This window comes from Entelurus aequoreus, linkage group LG21, assembly GCF_033978785.1.
Source record: "Entelurus aequoreus isolate RoL-2023_Sb linkage group LG21, RoL_Eaeq_v1.1, whole genome shotgun sequence".
Taxonomy (NCBI): Eukaryota; Metazoa; Chordata; class Actinopteri; order Syngnathiformes; family Syngnathidae; genus Entelurus; species Entelurus aequoreus.
This window is the reverse complement of record NC_084751.1, coordinates 2713691-2733516: the sequence shown is the minus strand read 5'-3', so window position 1 is coordinate 2733516 and position 19826 is coordinate 2713691. Positions and strand designations below refer to the sequence as shown.

Genomic DNA, 19826 nt, shown 5'->3' with positions numbered 1-19826 from the left:
CATAATATGACCCCTTTAATGCACCTGATAATCCTGGTTCGAAAAACTCTGTAACAATATCGCTAAAACTTTGTTAATATTCAGGTCACAAAATGTTAACGGAGTATTGTTGGTGGTTTTGACTGTTGCTAGAGGGCTTTATGGGCGTAATAGAGGACTTTGGTTAGCTTCATTGTTAGCCACCTTGTACTTGTATAAAACAAATTAGAAAGGATAAAAAAAGAAAAATGTGTTCTTCTCTTGCATATGGATTGCTAAAAAATAACTAAAAAAAGTGTAGTTCCCCTTTAAGAGCTTCCTCACAGAACCAATTAAGCTTGTAAGGCAGAGCTGGGCAAATTAAGGGCCGGGGGCCACATGCGGCCCGATAAGCTTTTCAATCTGGCCCGCCGGACATTACAAAATAATTTTTTTAGATCTCTAAGATGGAAAGTGTAGCTGCCATTATGATGTGCAGTGATGTTTTCAAATTACCGTAAGTCTTGAACTATACAAAGTATTTCAATGGTTGGAATCTGCGCTTTTGCATGATATACTAGTTACTATGGTAATCTAATTAGTTACTATGGTAATCTAAGTCACAGCAGCTCAGAGGAGGCACCAAGCAGTGTGGGTGTGGGGCATTTCCATAGAGTTTTTCCAGAGCGGCCAGCCTGAAATGCGGGTGTCAGGGACAGATGCAGAAGGAGATTTTTTACAAGGTTTTAAGGCTTAGTGAGATATCAGATGTATCAGATTGTAGGTGGGTTTATTTTTTACCCTTAGCCTTCAGATTTCGCTGTGTTTGTTGCATTTTTATTGCTTGATTGTAAAATATGTCGATCGAGAGTGTGTGACATTCATATGTTGTCAATATTCAGTGTTTTATCGTTCATAGTCAATATTGTAAATCCCACATTATTTAGTTTCATGTACATTCTGGGTGTCTCATTCAGTAAAAAAAAATTTAAGATTCCATTTTGTTTTTTAAGGTGGTCTGTCACAACGTTTTTAGCTTTCAATCAGACATTATTGTGAGATTTTGTCTTTGTGTTCCTAAAAATAGATATACCGGCCCCCAGACACATTTTTTTCTCAAAATTTGAACCCCCCGAGGCAAAGTAATTGCCCAGGCCTGTTGTAAGGTGAGGTACCAAAGTCATTACAAACATTTTGAGCATATTTGTATTCTGTCTTACAAACCATTTTTGATACGGCCCAAAGGGCACACCACATATTAGTTTTCACTAACAACACTTTGAGCCATGGCAGTAACGTGTCTCTGCCAGTTACGACTTTATTACACAATGGATTGAACAGATGTGCGAGTCCCATCTGTCGAGAGGAACACGCATTCCGGAGAGAAGATTCTTTGTACTTGGACGCTTCATTGATAACTGGCGAGGGCAGGGGGAAAAAAAAACACGGTCACGTCCTCTGCGTGGCGAAACCTCAGGAAATAAACCCTGATCCATTGTTAAAGGTACTAAATGCCTCGCTACAGTAAACAATGTGTTGAGGGGTGCTGTCCTGCATACATGTTTTCCTGCTGGTCATCAACTAATAAATATCTTACATTTTTACTCCTCTGTTTTAAACAATGCTGCTTGAAAGATTATACATGGAAAAGATAACGCTTTCAAAATAGCCTCCTTTTAAACATGTGTGGTGTCTTCCGTGGTTGGTTAAATGTAGGCACACCTCAGATACGCACATGCAGATTATATGACGCGCATGCACTTCTGTATGTGCGCACAAGTAGTATTACACGCTCATGAGCAAAAAGTCACGTGTAAGTAGACAGCCTATCGAGGGTTCTTTCTGATTAGGGACAGATACACAGCTTAAAAACACGTACGGAGATCTAAAATACACGTATGCGAATCTGAATACACACACACAGATTGATATACATACACACAAATTAAACACACACACGTGAATTGGATTACATAAATCGTAAATAAAAACAAAATACAATGATTTGAAAATCCTTTTCAACCTATATTCAATTGAACAGACTGCAAAGACAAGTTCAAACTGGTAAACTTTGTTATTTTGTGCAAATATTAGCTCATTTTGGAATTTGATGCCTGCGACATGTTTCAAAAAAGCTGGCACAAGTGGCAAAAAAGACTGAGAAAGTTGAGGAATACTCATCAAACACTTATTTGGAACATCCCACAGGTGAACGAGCTAATTGGGAACAGGTGGGTGCCTTGATTGGGTATAAAAGCAGCTTCCATGAAATGCTCAGTCATTCACAAACAAGGATGGGGCGAGTGTCACCACTTTGTGAACAAATGCGTGAGAAAAATTGTCGAACAGTTTAAGAACAACATTTCTCAATGAGCTATTGCAAGGAATTTAGGGATTTCATCATCTACGGTCCTTAATATCATCAAAAGGTTCAGAGAATCTGGAGAAAATCACTGCACATAAGCGATGATATTACGGACCTTCGATGCCTCAGGCGGTACTGCATTAAAAAGCGACATCAGTGTGTAAAGGATATCACCACATGGGCTCAGGAACACTTCAGAAAACCACTCTCAGTAACTACAGTTGGTCGCTACATCTGTAAGTGCAAGTTAAAACTCTACTATGCAAAGCCAAAGCCATTCATCAACAACACCCACAAACGCCGGAAATAATTTGCAAATCATTGTATTGTTTTTATTTACGAATTACACAACGTGCCAACTTCACTGGTTTTGGGTTTTGTACTTCCATAATACTACCGTTTGAAATTAAAATCATCGAAAAACCGAGATTGATAGCCGCAGTTTGATAAACTCAGACAGACTGGCTCTAGCTCCCTAGCTTACATGCAAATGTGAAAACGAGATACATTAACATATTTTCCCAATAAAGGAGTCATATGACTTTTTTCTACATTCAAAACACTTCCCTGTGGTCTACATAACATGTAATGGTGGTTCTTTGGTCAAAATGTTGCATAGATGATGTTTTACAGACCGTTTTCAAGCTTCTTTTTGACTGTCTCTTCTTACATTCTTCGAGGAATACGACAGAGGTGTTTTGACGGTGAGTTCATGGACTGCTGAACTGAGTAGGACACCACAACGCCCACCAGAACACATCAGTAAAGCATCAGAAACACAAAACGTAAAACATAGTGGCAGTTTTATCAAATTTCACTGTGTAAAAGTACGTTTTGAGCACAGTCAACAATACCACAACAATAATGATAACCGCAATAATTTTGGTAACAATAACCGTGATATGAAATGCTGCTTTCGTTAGTTATATGCTTATGACACTTCACTAAACTGAAGTCTTAAGAGATAGACTAACATTGTGCATGAAGTTTGACTTTTGAGTCGTGCTTTTCCAGAATTGCTTTGTGGTTGAACTCCAAATTGTACTGCTTTGGAGCATTTTACTTCATAGCAAAGAGATACTTTAACAGCAGTCAGCAGATTCTAATGTCTTAGTGATTACATAACGGGGGTTCAAAGATCACCTGGCAACAAAACGTGGCATGATAACCATGCCGGCACGTATATCTATCATTTGTCTGACAGTTTGAAATGACAGGAAAAAGGTATGAATTCAACAATATGTTAATAGTTTCGGCTTAGGAGGTGTTTTTAATATTTTTCTTATTATGTTACTTGCCAAGTGTTTGTGTGGGTTTTCTCCTCGTGCTTCAATAATTCCTGACTTGCATGCTTGTGTAATTGGAGACTGTTCATCAGGGGTGTTAAACTTGTTTTCTTCAATGCCACGTCGCAGTTATGCAAATAATACCAGATATATGAATTTGCCTATATGTTTGATTATTATGTATATTTTTTTACATACACTGTGTTCAGTGTTTTAACTTCAACTTTATCTTTAAAATTTTAGGCCAAAATGTGTCCGTTCTCCCTTTTCTGCCTACACACCGTGTCTGCTTGTAAGTACTCCGTGATTGTGCGCTGCCGAACATGCTCCTCTACTCGTAAACCAGCAATGACACAACGTGACGACGACAGGGGTGTGGGGGGGGTGGTGGACCGGTACTTTTCAGAGGCGGTATAGTACCGAATGATTCATTAGTATCGCGGTACTATACTAATACCGGTATACCGTACAACCTTATTAGGGATCTATTCCATTGCATAGCTTTTCTGCTTTTTGCAGGAAGATCTAGGCCCCTTGTGTACTCAGATAGTTCGCCCCAGCCTTTGATGGACCACCACAGTTTTTCACTTCCGGGAAGAAGTCACGTCACGGAATACAAGCAAATGTGCCCTTTCCAAAAAGCTTGTTTGGCAGAAGGAGGAAGGAAGGCAAGATTATTTTATAAATACTCCAGTTAGATTTCAAATTCATGGGACTTATGCAGATCCCAAATAGGGACCGCAGACCGGTTTAATGTATGCATTATTTGCACGGACCGGCTTTCCATATGTGGCAGATAAAAACAGCCAAAAAATCAACTCACTATAACGCTGAAGTTGTAATATACATCTATTAACAAACTTATTGGTGTGTTTAGTGGGACAGGCGAAAGTTAAGTCGGAGAAAATGCGGTAGTTTATAAATTAATGTTTCTGTGCGGCCCGGTAGCAAATGTGTCACGGACCGGTACCAGTCCCCAGACTGGTGGTTGGGGACCACTGACACCAGAGCTGTAAATGACCCATTAGTATAGATAGTTTTTTGTAAATGTGATTGACCGGGTACCAGTCCAGGGTGCCCCAATAAGTCAGCTGGGATAGTCTGGTCTTTACATAAAACATTGATCAGGTGTATGCACCTTAATGATTGATTTAAGATGCAGTTGCTTGGAAACGAGCCTGAGGTCAAGGTGTGTAAATGTGTAGACTAGATGTGACTCGAGGGAAATACACTATATTGGCCACCTGCCTTGACTCAAGTGCCATCCCATTCCTAACCCATAGAGTTCAATATGATGTCGGCCCACCTTTTGTAGCCATTACAGCTTCAACTCTTCTGGGAAGGCTGTACACAAGGTTGCGGAGTGTGTTTATAGGAATTTTCGACCATTCTTCCAAAAGCGCATTGGTGAGGTCACACACTGATGTTGGTCGAGAAGGCCTGGCTCTCAGTCTCCGTTCTAATTCATCCCAAAGGTGTTCTATCGGGTTTCAGGTCAGGACTCTGTGCAGGCCAGTCAAGTTCATCCACACCAGACTCTGTCATCCATGTCTTTATGGACCTTGCTTTGTGCACTGGTGCACAGTCATGTTGGAAGAGGAAGGGGCCAGCTCCAAATTGTTCCCACAAGGTTGTGAGCATGGAATTGTCCCAAAATGTTGTGGTATCCTGGAGCATTCAAAGTTCCTTTCACTGGAACTAAGGGGCCTAAGCCCAACTCCTGAAAAACAACCCCGCACCATAATTCCAGGCCAGTCAAGTTCATCCACACCAGACTCTGTCATCCATGTCTTGGAATTGGGGGTTAAATCACCAAAAATGATTCCCAGGCGCAGCCACCGCTGCAACCTACTGCTCCCCTCACCTCCCAGGGGGTGATCAAGGGTGATGGGTCAAATGCAGAGAATAATTTCGCCACACCTAGTGTGTGTGTGACAATCATTGGTACTTTAACTTTAAGGACCTTGTTTTGTGCACAGACATGTTGCGTACGCTGACCCCTCTCTGTCAGTTTACGTGGCCTACCACTTTGTGGCTGAGTTGCTGTTGTTCCCAAACTCTTCCAATTTCTTGTAATAAAGCCGACCGTTGACTTTGGAATATTTATGAGCGAGGAAATTTTACGACTGGATTTGTTGCACAGGTGGTATCCTATGACAGTTCCACATTGGAAATCACTTAGCTCCTGAGAGCGGCCCATTCTTTCACAAATGTTTGTAGAAACAGTCTCCATTAGAGATGTCCAATAATATCGGACTGCCGATATTATCGGCCGATAAATGCTTTAAAATGTAATATCGAAAATTATCAGTATCGGTTTCAAAAAGTAAAATGTAGGACCTTTTAAAACGCCGCTGTACGGAGTGGTACACGGACGTAGGGAGAAGTACAGAGCAGTTGCGTCTCCCAGTCATACTTGCCAACCCTCCCGATTTTCCCGGGAGACTCCCGAATTTCAGTGCCCCTCCCGAAAATCTCCCGGGGCAACCATTCTCCCGAATTTCTCCCGATTTCCACCCAGACAACAACATTGGGGGCGTGCCTTAAAGGCACTGCCTGTGAGTGCCGGCCCAATCACATAATATCTACGGCTTTTCACACACACAATTGAATGCAATGCATATTTGGTCAACAGCCATACAGGTCACACAGAGTGTCCATATAAACAACTTTAACACTGTTACGCCTTCCGCCCGATTGTAGCTGAGATAGGCTCCAGCGCCCCCCGCGACCCTGAAGGGAATAAGCGGTAGAAAATGGATGGATGGATTGACAAATACACGCCACACTGTGAACCCACACCAAACAAGAATGACAAACAAATTTCGGGAGAACATCCGCACCGTAACACAACATAAACACAACAGACCAAATACCCAGTACCCCTTGCAGCATTAACTCTTCCGGGACGCTACAATATACACCCCCCGCTACCCCCTCCACCTCAACCCTGCCCACCTCAACCTCCTCATGCTCTCTCAGGGAGAGCATGTCCCAAATTCCAAGCTGCTGTTTTGAGGCATGTTAAAAAAAATAATGCACTTTGTGACTTCAATAATAAATATGGCAGTGCCATGTTGGCATTTTTTCTCATAACTTGAGTTGATTTGTTTTGGAAAACCTTGTTACATTGTTTAATGCATCCAGCGGGGCATCACAACAAAATTAGGCATAATAATGTGTTAATTCCACGACTGTATATATCGGTATCAGTTGCATCGTTCCATTTTGTCCACTAGCGACGCTGAGATCCTTATTCATGCGTTTGTTACGTCTCGTCTCGATTACTGTAACGTATTATTTTCGGGTCTCCCTATCTGTAGCATTAAAAGATTACAGTTGGTACAAAATGCGGCTGCTAGACTTTTGATAAGAACAAGCAAGTTTGATCAGATTACACCTATACTGGCTCACCTGCACTGGCTTCCTGTGCACTTAAGATGTGACTTTAAGGTTTTACTACTTACGTATAAAATACTACACGGTCTAGCTCCATCCTATCTTGCCGATTGTATTGTACCATATGTCCCGACAAGAAATCTGCGTTCAAAGAACTCCGGCTTATTAGTGATTCCCAGAGCCAAAAAAAAGTCTGCGGGCTATAGAGTGTTTTCTATTCGGGCTCCAGTACTATGGAATGCCCTCAATGTAACAGTTAGAGATGCTACCTCAGTAGAAGCATTTAAGTCCCATCTTAAAACTCATTTGTATACTCTAGCCTTTAAATAGACCCCCCCTTTTAGACTAGTTGATCTGCCGTTTCTTTTCTTTTCTCCTCTGCCCCCCTCTCCCTTGTGGAGGGGGAGTTACACAGGTCCGATGGCCATGGATGAAGTGCTGGCTGTCCAGAGTCGGGACCCGGGGTGGACCGCTCGCCTGTGCATTGGTTGGGGACATCTCTGCGCTGCTGACCCGTGTCCGCTCAAGATGGTCTCCTGCTGGCCCCACTATGGACTGGACTCTCACTATTATGTTAGATCTACTACGGACTGGACTTTCACTAATATGTTAGATCCACTATAGAATGGACTCTCACAATATTATGTCAGACCCACTCGACATCCATTGCTTTCGGTCTCCCCTAAAGGGGGTGGGGGTTGGGAGGGGGGGGGGGGGGTCACCCACATATGCGGTCTTCTCCAAGGTTTCTCATAGTCATTCACATCGACGTCCCACTGGGGTGAGTTTTTCCTTGCCCTTATGTGGGCTCTGTACCGCGGATGTCGTTGTGGCTTGTGCAGCCCTTTGAGACACTTGTGATTTAGGGCTATATAAATAAACATTGATTGATTGATTGATCTTACTTATCTCATCATATGAAATATAACTTACTTCACCAATTATTATTTATTTATTTTTATTGCGATTACTTATGGAGTGTATTGTGAATACATCAAGAACAGGAAGTGAACAAAAGTTTTAGCAACTGTTATGTAAAAGAAAAAGGGGTAGGATTAAATAAGCTCTGCTTCTTCCTGCTCCTTTTCGAACATGTTGAAAAGAGAAACTGGAAATTGTGATGTATCATGTTGTATGCTTGCATGTTCCAAATAAACTCGAACTCAACTCAACAGTCTCCATGCCTAAGTGCTTGATTTTATACACTTGTGGCCGGGCCAAGTGATTAGGACACCTGATTCGGATCATTTGGATGGGATTGATTGATTGATTGATTGAAACTTTTATTTGGAGATTGCACAGTGAAGTACATATTCCATACAATTGACCACTTATGGGGCGGCATGGCGTAGTGGGTAGAGCAACCGTGCCAGAAACCTGAGGGTTGCAGGTTCGCTACCCGCCTCTTACCATCCAAAAATCGCTGCCGTTGTGTCCTTGGGCAGGACACTTCACCCTTGCCCCCGGTGTCGCTCACACCGGTGAATGAATGATGAATGATGGGTGGTGGTCGGAGGGTCCGTAGGCGCAAATTGGCAGCCACGCTTCCGTCAGTCTACCCCAGGGCAGCTGTGGCTATGAAAGTAGCTTACCACCACCAGGTGTGAATGAATGATGGGTTCTCACTTCTCTGTGAAGCGCTTTGAGTGTCTAGAAAAGCGCTATATAAATCTAATCCATTATTATTATTATTATTATAAATGGTAACGCCTGAATACGTTTTTCAACTTGTTTAAGTCGGGGTCCATTGATTCATGATACAGATATATACTATTTTCATACTACAGTCATCACACAAGATATTCATCAGAGTATATACACTACCGTTCAAAAGTTTGGGGTCACATTGAAATGTCCTTATTTTTGAAGGAAAAGCACTGTACTTTTCAATGAAGATAACTTTAAACTAGTCTTAACTTTAAAGAAATACACTCTATACATTGCTAATGTGGTAAATGACTATTCTAGCTGCAAATGTCTGGTTTTTGTTGCAATATCTACATAGGTGTATAGAGGCCCATTTCCAGCAACTATCACTCCAGTGTTCTAATGGTACAATGTGTTTGCTCATTGGCTCAGAAGGCTAATTGATGATTAGAAAACCCTTGTGCAATCATGTTCACACATCCGAAAACAGTTTAGCTCGTTACAGAAGCTACAAAACTGACCTTCCTTTGAGCAGATTGAGTTTCTGGAGCATCATATTTGTGGGGTCAATTAAACGCTCAAAATGGCCAGTAAAAGAGAACTTTCATCTGAAACTCGACAGTCTATTCTTGTTCTTAGAAATGAAGGCTATTCCACAAAATTGTTTGGGTGACCCCAAACGTTTGAACGGTAGTGTACATTGAATTATTTACAATCCGGGGTGTGGGATATGGAGGGGGGGGGGGGGTTAGGTTTGGTTGATATCAACACTTTAGTCATCAACAATTGCATCGTTAGAGAAATGGACATTGGAACAGTGTAGGACTGACTTGGTAGGATATGTACAGCAAGTATTGGACACAGAGGGAGAGATCAGAAAGTATAAGAAAAAGTGTCTACATTTGATTATTTACATTTGATTGTTTACAATCCGAAGAGGTATGATGTGGAAGGGAGGGTGTTAGTTTAGGGTTTAAGTTGCCTGGAGGTGTTCTTTTAGGGCGGTTTTGAAGGAGGATAGAGATGCCCTTTCTTTTGCCAATTACTTTTGGCAATATAGTGCACCTTTACATTTGAATTGTGATTTAAATGTCAATACGGTGCACACGCATCGATGTACTCACCCGACTGAACCAGATGCTGAGCTGCGTGTCGGAAAGCAGAGCGAAGTAGAACCGCTGCGAGCTGGGCTGGATGTGGAAGGGCTCCTCGGCACTCCGCAGCGGACAAAGCAGCCTCCGTGGCCAGCCGGTGAGGAAATACATGACGGCCAAGTGACTCCGGCTCGACAATGTCGCAATGCCAGACTGGCCCCCTTTCTATCACTCCAGCGCTACAAGTGACTTTTTTTTAATTTTTTTAATCCAGTTGACGCATAATTGGTGGTGTCGGTAGGCGGGAAAAGGAGTTAAATAGAAGGAAAGAATCCAAGAGTGTGAAGTCTGCTGGAAGATGAAGCTACACGACTAGCCAACTTGAAGCTAATGAGCTTTCCCGAGGCAGTGGCGACTCTCTGGCCCAAAATAAGCAGTAATAAAGCTAGACAGACGTACCAACATCCCTAAAATACCCGCAGAAACGACACCCGTCAGCGCCCACCGCTCTATTAGTCCTCGCGGTGTCCGTAGCGGACGTGTTTACGGGCGGTGAGGCGATCGGCTCGGACTTCTCTGTGCCTTACCGACGCCATTTTTTTACTCGACGCTGATTGGCCCCGGCTGCGGAAGTTTACATGTGACGTCACGGTCATGCTGGGTGGAAAAGCAGTGGCGGCACTGCCACCAGGCGGTAGCTGTTATGTTTGCAGGCTATTTAAACCTTGAGGCACCCTTTAATACAGGCCTGGGCAACTATTTTGACTCGGGGGCCACATTTATTTAGAGAAAAAAAATGTGTCTGGGGGCCTATCTATTTTTAGGAACACTAATACAAAACCTCACAATAATGTCTGATTGAATGCTTAAAAACGTTATGACAGACGTAATGGAATTTTACATTTTTCTATGAACGACAAAACACTGAATATTGACAAAATATGAATGTCACACCCCCTTTCGATCGACATATTTTACAATCAAGTGAAACGCAACAAAAATGCAACAAACAGTGAAATATGAACGCGAAGGGTACAAAAAAACCCCACCTACAATCTAATATTTGCTGAATTTCCCAGAGGGATCAATAAAGTAGTTTCTATTCTATTCTATTCTATACATCACTAAGCTTTAGAACTTTGTTGTGAAAATCTCCTTCCGCGTCTCTGTGGAAACGCTTCCCGCCCACACTGCTTGGTGCCTCGTGAGCTGCTGTGACGTAGATTACCATAGTAACTAATCAGATTACCATAGTAACTAGTATATTATCCATAAGCGCAGATTTCAACCATTGAAATACTTTGTATAGTTGAAGACTTACGGTCATTAGAAAACATGACTGCACATCATAATGGCAGCTACACTTTACATCTTAAAGATCTTGAAAAATTATTTGGGAATGTCCGGCCCCCGGGCCTTAATTTGCCCAGGTCAGGAATAGAATAGAATAGTTTTATTTGTCATTATTACAGTGAACAGGTTCAAAGAACAACAAAATTGGAGCAGATCCCCTAAGGCAGTGGTCCCCAACCACTGGGCCGCGGCCCGGTACCGGCCCGCGAAAAGATTGGTACCGGGCCGCACAATAAATTAAACACATTTTTAAAAAAAAAAAATAAATAAATAAAATTCTTTTTTTTTTAATTAAATCAACATAAAAAACACAATATAAGATTAAAAGATTAAAGATTAAAGTACCAATGATTGTCACACACACACTAGATGTGGTGAAATTTGTCATCTATGGATTATATATCAATATAGATCAATACAGTCTGCAGGGATACAGTCCGTAAGCACACATGATTGTATTTCTTTATGAAAAAAAGAAAAAAAACATGGGTTTCCATGGCCGAGCAGCCAAATCTAAGCCATGCATCACCAAGTCCGATGCGAAGCGTGGGATGCAGTGGCGTAAAGACTTTAGAGCAGTGGAGACGCGTTCTCTGGACTGATGAATCGCGCTTTTCCATCTAGCAATCTGATGGCCGAGTTTGGGTTTGGAGGTTGCCAGGAGAACGCTACATTTCGAAATGCATTGTGTCGTGCTTGAAATTTGGTGGAGGAGGAATTATGGTGTGGGGTTGTTTTTCAGGAGTTGGGCATGGCTCCTTAGTTCCAGTGAAAGGAACTTTGAATGCTCCAGGATACCAAAACATTTTGGACAATTCCATGCTCCCAACCTTGTGGGAACGGTTTGGAGCTGGCCCCTTCCTCTTCCAACATGACTGTCCACCAGTGCACAAAGCAAGGTCCATAAAGACATGGATGACAAAGTCTGGTGTGGATGAACTTGACTGGCCTGCACAGAGTCCTGACCTGAACCCGACAGAACACCTTCAGAACAGAGACTGAGAGCCAGGCCTTCTCGGCCAACATCAGTGTGTGACCTCACCAAAGCGCTTTTGGAAGAATGGTCGAAAATTCCTATAAACACACTCCGCAACCTTGTGGACAGCCTTCCCAGAAGAGTTGAAGCTGTAATAGCTGCAAAAGGTGGACCGACATCATATTGAACTCTATGGGTTAGGAATTGGATGGCACTTCAAGTTCATATGTGAGTCAAGGCAGGTGGCCTAATACTTTTGGCTATATAGTATGTATTAAAATAGTTTTTATTTCAACACTATAGATATAAAGGTAAATATGGTGTATGTTTTGTCAGAAGAACCCATGCAGAAGGCTGGCCTTTGATCATTTGATTCACGCTACTCAAATATCGTTCTCATGTTTACTATAATACCTAGTAGAGGCCTGGTATTGGGTATTATTTGCAGTTGAGCACCAAACAGACACACACAAACAACGTTGATGTAATAATAAGCTTCTCTTTTTAATTAGAAGTGCTCATTATATTCAAGCTTTGTCATCCTGTAAAATCAATGAAGTATTAAACCCACAATCCCAGGCAAAACAGTTCATATCAACTGAAGACAACTGCATTTTTTTTTCTTTTTGACAAACCAAGACACAAAGCAAACAGCAGTTAGAGGTGCAGGGTCAAAACCATCATACACTCAAAAAAAAAAAAAAAAAAAAGGGCAGTATTTAAAGTTGAAAAAAAAACAAAAAAAAAACAAAGCAGAGGTATCAAAAAGAAGGAATGAGCGAAAGGTAAACAAAAGTACTAAAACAAAACAGAATAAAACTGTCGTCTTGGATAGTATAGCTTGGACTGTCTTTTTAAGACTTTCCAACAATCGCTCTTTTCAACAGATGAAACTTTTTATTTTGTGTTTGTGTGAACAGAGAAGCGTGAAAACGATGGTGCTCGGCCGCCTTGTTGACACAACAAAAACTCTTTATATTGACACTCTTGACACTGCAACCATTTATTTTTGTTTGCCATTTACACCAAGTCACACACATATATATATATATATATTATATATATATATATATATATATATATATATATATATATATATATATATATATATATATATATATATATATATATATATATATATATATATATATATATATATACATATAAAACTACAGTGGCACTTCCAAAGTGTGTAATGCTAGAATAATGTAAATTAGGATCAAAGTATTACCACCTTTTTTTGGGTGCAACGTTATGAGAGGGATCACCTACTGGCATTTTATAGGTATTGCAATGTATTGTACACTAAATATGTTTATGTTAATTTGTGCATGTCGTTGTGTTGTTCTTATGGTACTGGGCAGGCAGTTTAAGTTCCTTTTCCTGCACTATGCTTATCATCCCACTTACCCACCACATTTTGGTGGTGGCACGGAAAAATAAACGAGACAAAACCAAAGCCAAAATGCACTTTTAGGCACTCGCTGAGCTGACTTTTGAGGAACATTTTAACAGGAAAATTAAGGTGCGCTCCAAATAGTGACAATGTGTTGTTGAACTTGGGAGGTTCCACTGTAGTTAGTAATGTTTTGTGGATTAGTCTCTCCATCAAAAGCGGGTTCGCCTTCGGTTAAAATGATTTAGGAAACAATCAAAACTGTGCTGTATGGACAAAAACATTGAGACGCACCGAGTAGTGATTTAGGCTGTCCCAATACATTTGTCTTGGTGATGTTTTCATCCTGTACACGGGAGGCCCGCGTCAGCAGTTTCAACGATCAGTGTGAAGAGTTTCAAGTCGAGTGCAAGCCATCTCTTGACGCTTTGCGTGACAGGGTCATGTGACGTGTGATGGATGGCAAGGACAAACGCTACTTTTGACGGCAAAAAGTGTTGATAGCAGCGTTCAGTAATCTCATGATTTATTATTACTACTAAAGTGGCACAAAGTGTGGTTGTACAGTGTTTGCTTGCGGCCCACTTACAGTATTTGTACAGACAAGAATAACGAGGCTTTTGTCAATTAAATACTAGGGATGGGCATTATATTTATAGGTGAAAGTAAATCAATTTCCAATATTTTTTGTCATTATTAACAAATTGGAAAAAAAATACAATACATTCTTTATACTATTTAGAGAACAATTAATTGCAATTTTCTAAATATTCACTATTAATTGAGTTAAGATTTACCATCAATTATTGGCACATTCTATTATTTTTTTATTATGTAAAATATTAAAATATATTCAGTTATTTTTTAAACATTTTTTTTATTAATAAAAATGTGTATATGTTGTTTATTATTTAGAGAACAACTGATTACAATTTTATAAATAAAAATGTTATTATTTGGGTAAGATTTACCATCAATTAATAGCTCATTTTATTAATTTACGTGTTTCTTATTACATAAAATAATAACGACGCTTTTGTCAATTAAATACTAGGGATGGACATTATATTTATAGGTGAAAGTAAATCAATTTCCAATATTTGTTGTTGTTGTTAACACATTGGAAAAAAAAATACAGTACATTCTTTCTACTATTTAGAGAACAATTAATTGCAATTTTTAAAAAAAATATTCACTATTAATTGAGTTAAGATTTACCATCATTATTGGCACATTCTATTATTTTTTTATTACATAAAATATTCAAATATATTCACTGTTATTTTTTAAACATGTTTTATTAATGGAAATGTGTATGTGTTGTTCATTATTCAGAGAACAACTGATTACAATTTTATAAATACTAAAATGAGTTGAGATTTACCATCAATTATTGCCACATTCTATTGTTTTTTTTATTACATAAAATATTAAAATATATTCACTGTTGTTTTTTAAACATTTGTTTTATTAATGGAAATGTGTATATGTTGTTTATTATTCAGAGAACAACTGATTACAATTTTATAAATACTACATTGAGTGAAGATTTACCATCAATTATTGCCACATTCTATTGTTTTTTTTATTACATAAAATATTTAAATATATTCACTGTTATTTTTTAAACATTTGTTTTATTAATGGAAATGTGTATATGTTGTTTATTATTTAGAGAACAACTGATTACAATTTTATTTAAAAAACAAAATTATTTGGGTAAGATTTACCATCAATTAATAGCTCATTGTATTAATTTACATGTTTTTTATTAGATAAAATACAACAATAAATTCATTATCATTTTTTTTTATTGATAGGAATGTTCTAAACTCCTGTTTCCATGCTGGTGTCATGAAAAGACTACTTTACTGTCTGTGACTCAACTTTATTGTTTTTTTAACGTGAATCAACAGCGCCTCTGCTGGTGGCAGCAAAGTAGTGCAATATTTTGCCTCCATTGCTTTTAAACTCAATCAAAAGTCGCACTCAATGGACCAAACTAATACAAAATGTATGACAAGATTTACATCTAGTTGTCAATTAATATTTTTTACATTATTTAATTATCTATAATCATTCTGATGATGATGCCCATCCCCAGCAAATAGCAACTTCACTTCCTGTTACAGTATATAAAGATATCCCGGACGCCATGTTTCCATGACAACGCATGAAGATAAATATGTCTTACGTTGCATTGCTGGTTTCTCTCGACTAAACATTTATCAGGTCGGATGTTTAAAGACAAACCCCCCAAAACGTGGATTTCACAGCTTAACATATTTTGTTTTGAACTTCCAGGCACAGGTTTCTGAATTGGACTCAATTAGCTTTGTTGCTAATATGACTCATGATAACGGATGGACACGGAAAAAAAATAAAGGTTTTCCAGTTTAAGTGCGAAGACTGCAGTGCTGATAGTGGTGTTAGCAAAGGAAGGGGGGCTTTTTGCTGATGAAGAGGAGAGGTAGCATGTTAGCGTTAGAGTGGATAACGGGGGGTGCTGAAAAAGAAAGATTGGGGGAGAACGAGAAGGATTAAAAAAAGGCACCACAGATTTGAGATAAATAAAGAGGCCGACCCCCCCCCTCTCCCATGTCTTTGCACCGATCAGGAAGTGAGCCGATTTCTTAGCTTGGTTAGACACAGTGATGGTGGGGGTCTCTCAGGCGGTGTGTGTGTGCGCGTGTGTGTGTGTGTGTGTGTGTGTGTGTGTGTGTGTGTGTGTGTGTGTGTGTGTGTGTGTGTGTGTGTGTAAAGGCAGCAAGAACCTTATTACAGTTCCACCACATCTCTGTTGTGGGGGGGGGCGGCCCCCTTCAGTATCTGTACATGTCGTAAGTGCTGACCCACGATGACGGGAAAGCCCAAGAGGGGAACCTGCGCAGGAGTTTCTCCAGCTCAGGCGTCTTCTGGTCGTCCCCGAAGAAATAGTGCGTGGAGATGGCCACTGAGATGATCCCCTCGGGGCCTGACGGGATCGGATCGCTGGGCGGCTGTGGAGGAACAACGGGAACAAGATTGATGTATTTCACCTGTTTGGGTCAGTTATAGGGGTGTAACGGTACGTGTATTTGTATTGAACCGTTTCGGTACGGGGGTTCCGGTTCGGTTCGGAGGTGTACCGAACGAGTTTCCACACGGACATATTAAGTAGCGTAACGCACGTTGTGTAAACAATGCACACCGAGGCACAACACACGGCATGCTAGCAGCTAACGGGCTACGATACACTGACCATACGTCCTCTTTTCACCGGACATGTCCTCTTTTGCGGAGCTGTCAGGACGGAGTTTCTTAAATGCCTCAAATGTCCGGCATTTTGAGTTAGGGTTGCGTGTATTTTCAATGTACGTTCAGGGTTAAGAAGGGGTTAAAAACAAAACAAATTGTGCGAGCAGCAGCATTGGTGAGGGAAGGGCAGAGACAGAGAGAGCGAGAGAGTTATGATAAACGCGCATGCGTCGCCAGGCTCTGCTTTTTATCCATAGATTTATCAGATTACATTTTTTATTATCTATAGCAGTGGTTCTTAACCTGGGTTCGATCGAACCCTAGGGGTTCGGTGAGTTGGGCTCAGGGGTTCGGCGTAAGTCAAGACACACCAGACTCATCGTGTAAAAAAAAACTTCTCCCTTTCGGTGTATTACGGATACGGCAACAGCAGAAGTCACACTGATTTGCAGGTGTATAATTTGTTGTGAGTGTATGCACTGTGTTGGTTTTGTTGTTTGAACAAGGTGATGTTCATGCACGGTTCATTTTATGCACCAGTAAAAAAAACATGGTAACACTTTAGTATGGGGAACATATTCACCAATAATTAGTTGTTTGTTAACATGCAAATTAGTAACATATTGGCTCTTAACTAGTCATTATTAAGTACTTATTAATGCCTTATTCGGCATGGCCTTATTATAACCCTAACCCTCTAACCCTGACCCGAACCAAATAACTCTAAATTAAGTCTTTATTACTTAGAATATGTTCCCCTAGTGTCCAAATAACTCTACATTAAGTATTTGTTACTTAGAATATGTTCCCCTAGTGTCCAAATAACTCTAAATTTAGTCTTTGTTACTTAGAATATGTTCCCCTAGTGTCCAAATAACTCTAAATTAAGTATTTGTTACTTAGAATATGTTCCCCTAGTGTCCAAATAACTCTAAATTTAGTCTTTGTTACTTAGAATATGTTACCCTAGTGTCCAAATAACTCTAAATTAAGTATTTGTTACTTAGAATATGTTCCCCATACTAAAGTGTTACCAAAAACATATAACTTTGTCTTGAATTTGAAAAAAAAAAAACATTTTATTTTTCACTAAAGAAGGGTTTGGTGAATGCGCATATGAAACTGGTGGGGTTCGGTACCTCCAACAAGGTTAAGAACCACTGATCTACAGCAGACCTGGGCATTGTGCGGCCCGCGGGCCGCATCCGGCCCTTTGTACGTCCCTGTCCGGCCCGCGTGAGGCCAATTATAAATTACAAAATACATTTTAAAAAGCATCTATTTCGAGTGTGCAATACAACGGTGCTGCTTTTGTTTTGAAAAGCGTTATTTGTATTACTTCCGTGTGGACGTATGCTCGTGCGCGCAGCGGCAATCTCAAATTACAAAATAAATTTAAAAAAACATCTTTGTCGTGCGTGCAATACAACTGTGCTGCTTTTATTTTGAAAAGTGTTATATGTGCGTATGTCCTGTGAGGGAAGGCGCACAGCGACAAGTGATGCCCGCTAAAAAGAGAAAAGTTGATGACGAATGGCGTGTTTTCAACAAGACAAGTAAAGGTAAAGCTGTGTGCTTATTTGTGGTACACACGTTGCTGTGTTTAAAGAATATAGTGTAACGACCTGCTGAAGTAGATGTTGTCTTCTTGAGTTGCGTAAATGAGAAGTGAGGAGACGTGCGTGTGGAAGGAACGAGATATGTTGAGCTGTGTTAGTATAGCTTGCTCAATAAAAGTTTAAAAAGAGCGTCAGAGTTGATGTGCACTTCTTCTGGACGCTACAATTGGTGGCAGAAGTAAAACTTTGCGCATACTGCACTGTTTGTGTGCTACGTCATCGGGAGGTACGTGCCACGTGAGGAGCTCGCCGCAAAGAGAGAGAGAGAGAGAGCGTTTACAGGTGCAGCCACGCTGCTTGCCACGGGGGGAATTCCGCCCTCAATGAAGACTCCCAGGTTTGATGGCAAGGCGAACTGGGAGGCATTTCATCCCACTTCTGACATCAATTGTAGCGTCCAGAAGAAGTGCACACCAAGTCTGATGCACTTTTTAAACTTTTATTGAGCAAGCTATACTAACACAGCTCAACTTATCTCGTTCTTTCCAAAAGGAAAACCAATCCTCACTCCTCATTTCCGCAACAGCAACGCTTCCTCCTTCTTTGCCAATCACCTTACAGGCGTGCTACGTTCACAACGTTTTCTTATCTGGTTAAATAAAGGTTTTACAACAAAGAGGATGCAGGATAAAGTGACAGAAATTGAAATTTTTGTATTGTAATATACATCAGGAAGTGTTGTGTAAGAAAGTGTTAAAAATAAAACCATCAAAAGCCATCTGCTTTTGTATAAAGATAAGTTAGGTTAAATGAAAATATTATTATTATCTATCTTATGGTATATCAAAAATAATTTGAGCAAAATTTAATTGAAATATTGTCAGTGTGGCCCTCCAGCAGTGCTCGGGTTGCTCATGCGGCCCCCGGTAAAAATTAATTGCCCACCCCTGATCTACAGTGTCAAAAGTGTGACCTGGAGGCCAATTGCGGCCCACAGCTAATGTTTTAAAGGCCCACGGCACATTCTAAAAATACTATTAAAATAAACAAAAACATAACAAAAGGGAAATAAAAAATGTAGAAAAAGTTGCAATGTTGACTAATAAAACAAAGCTGTTTTTTTTTCTTTCAAACTGTCATTGCTCAAAACATAATATTGAATCAAAATCAATGTTATTATGAATTATTGACCTATCCAAGGTTCTGATTACTTCACATCAAATATTCCACTAAGAAAAATATTTTTGGTGGAAGATTTTGCAAATTTGGTAAATAAATAACCCCAAAATGTATATTTTGTTGTTTTCTTACTGTACCGAAAATGAACCGAACCGTGACCTCTAAACCGAGGTACGTACCGAACCGAAATTTTTGTGTACCGTTACACCCCTAGTCAGTGATAATGACTACATTGGGTTGTTTCCTTTCAATCATGGCCTCCGCTCTCATAGATGCCAAGCCACACTTTATCAGGTAGACAAGTCCAAATAGACGCCTCCTTTTCCCTGTATATATACCGTATATTTCGGATTTTAAGTCGCAGTTTTTTTTCATAG

At 40.1% G+C, this 19826-nt stretch overlaps 2 protein-coding genes across 4 annotated transcripts in view; both read right to left on the bottom strand.

The window, feature by feature from the left end:
- Positions 1–10359, bottom strand: part of ric1 (RIC1 homolog, RAB6A GEF complex partner 1) — a 57805-nt gene extending 47446 nt beyond the window's left edge. Inside the window, exon 1 of the mRNA XM_062032224.1 lies at positions 9780–10359. Within this exon, the coding sequence (XP_061888208.1) occupies positions 9780–9920 (141 nt within the window). The 5' untranslated portion in view covers positions 9921–10359. The remainder of the gene's footprint in view (positions 1–9779) is intronic.
- Positions 10360–13221: 2862 nt separating this feature from the next.
- Positions 13222–19826, bottom strand: part of LOC133639086 (endoplasmic reticulum metallopeptidase 1) — a 37796-nt gene continuing 31191 nt past the window's right edge. For 2 of the 3 annotated variants that reach the window (XM_062032220.1, XM_062032221.1), the window contains exon 15: positions 13222–16473. In XM_062032220.1, coding sequence (XP_061888204.1) covers positions 16297–16473 — 177 coding nt within the window. In that variant the 3' untranslated portion in view covers positions 13222–16296. The remainder of the gene's footprint in view (positions 16474–19826) is intronic. The other variant, XR_009823728.1, reaches the window with a different exon arrangement.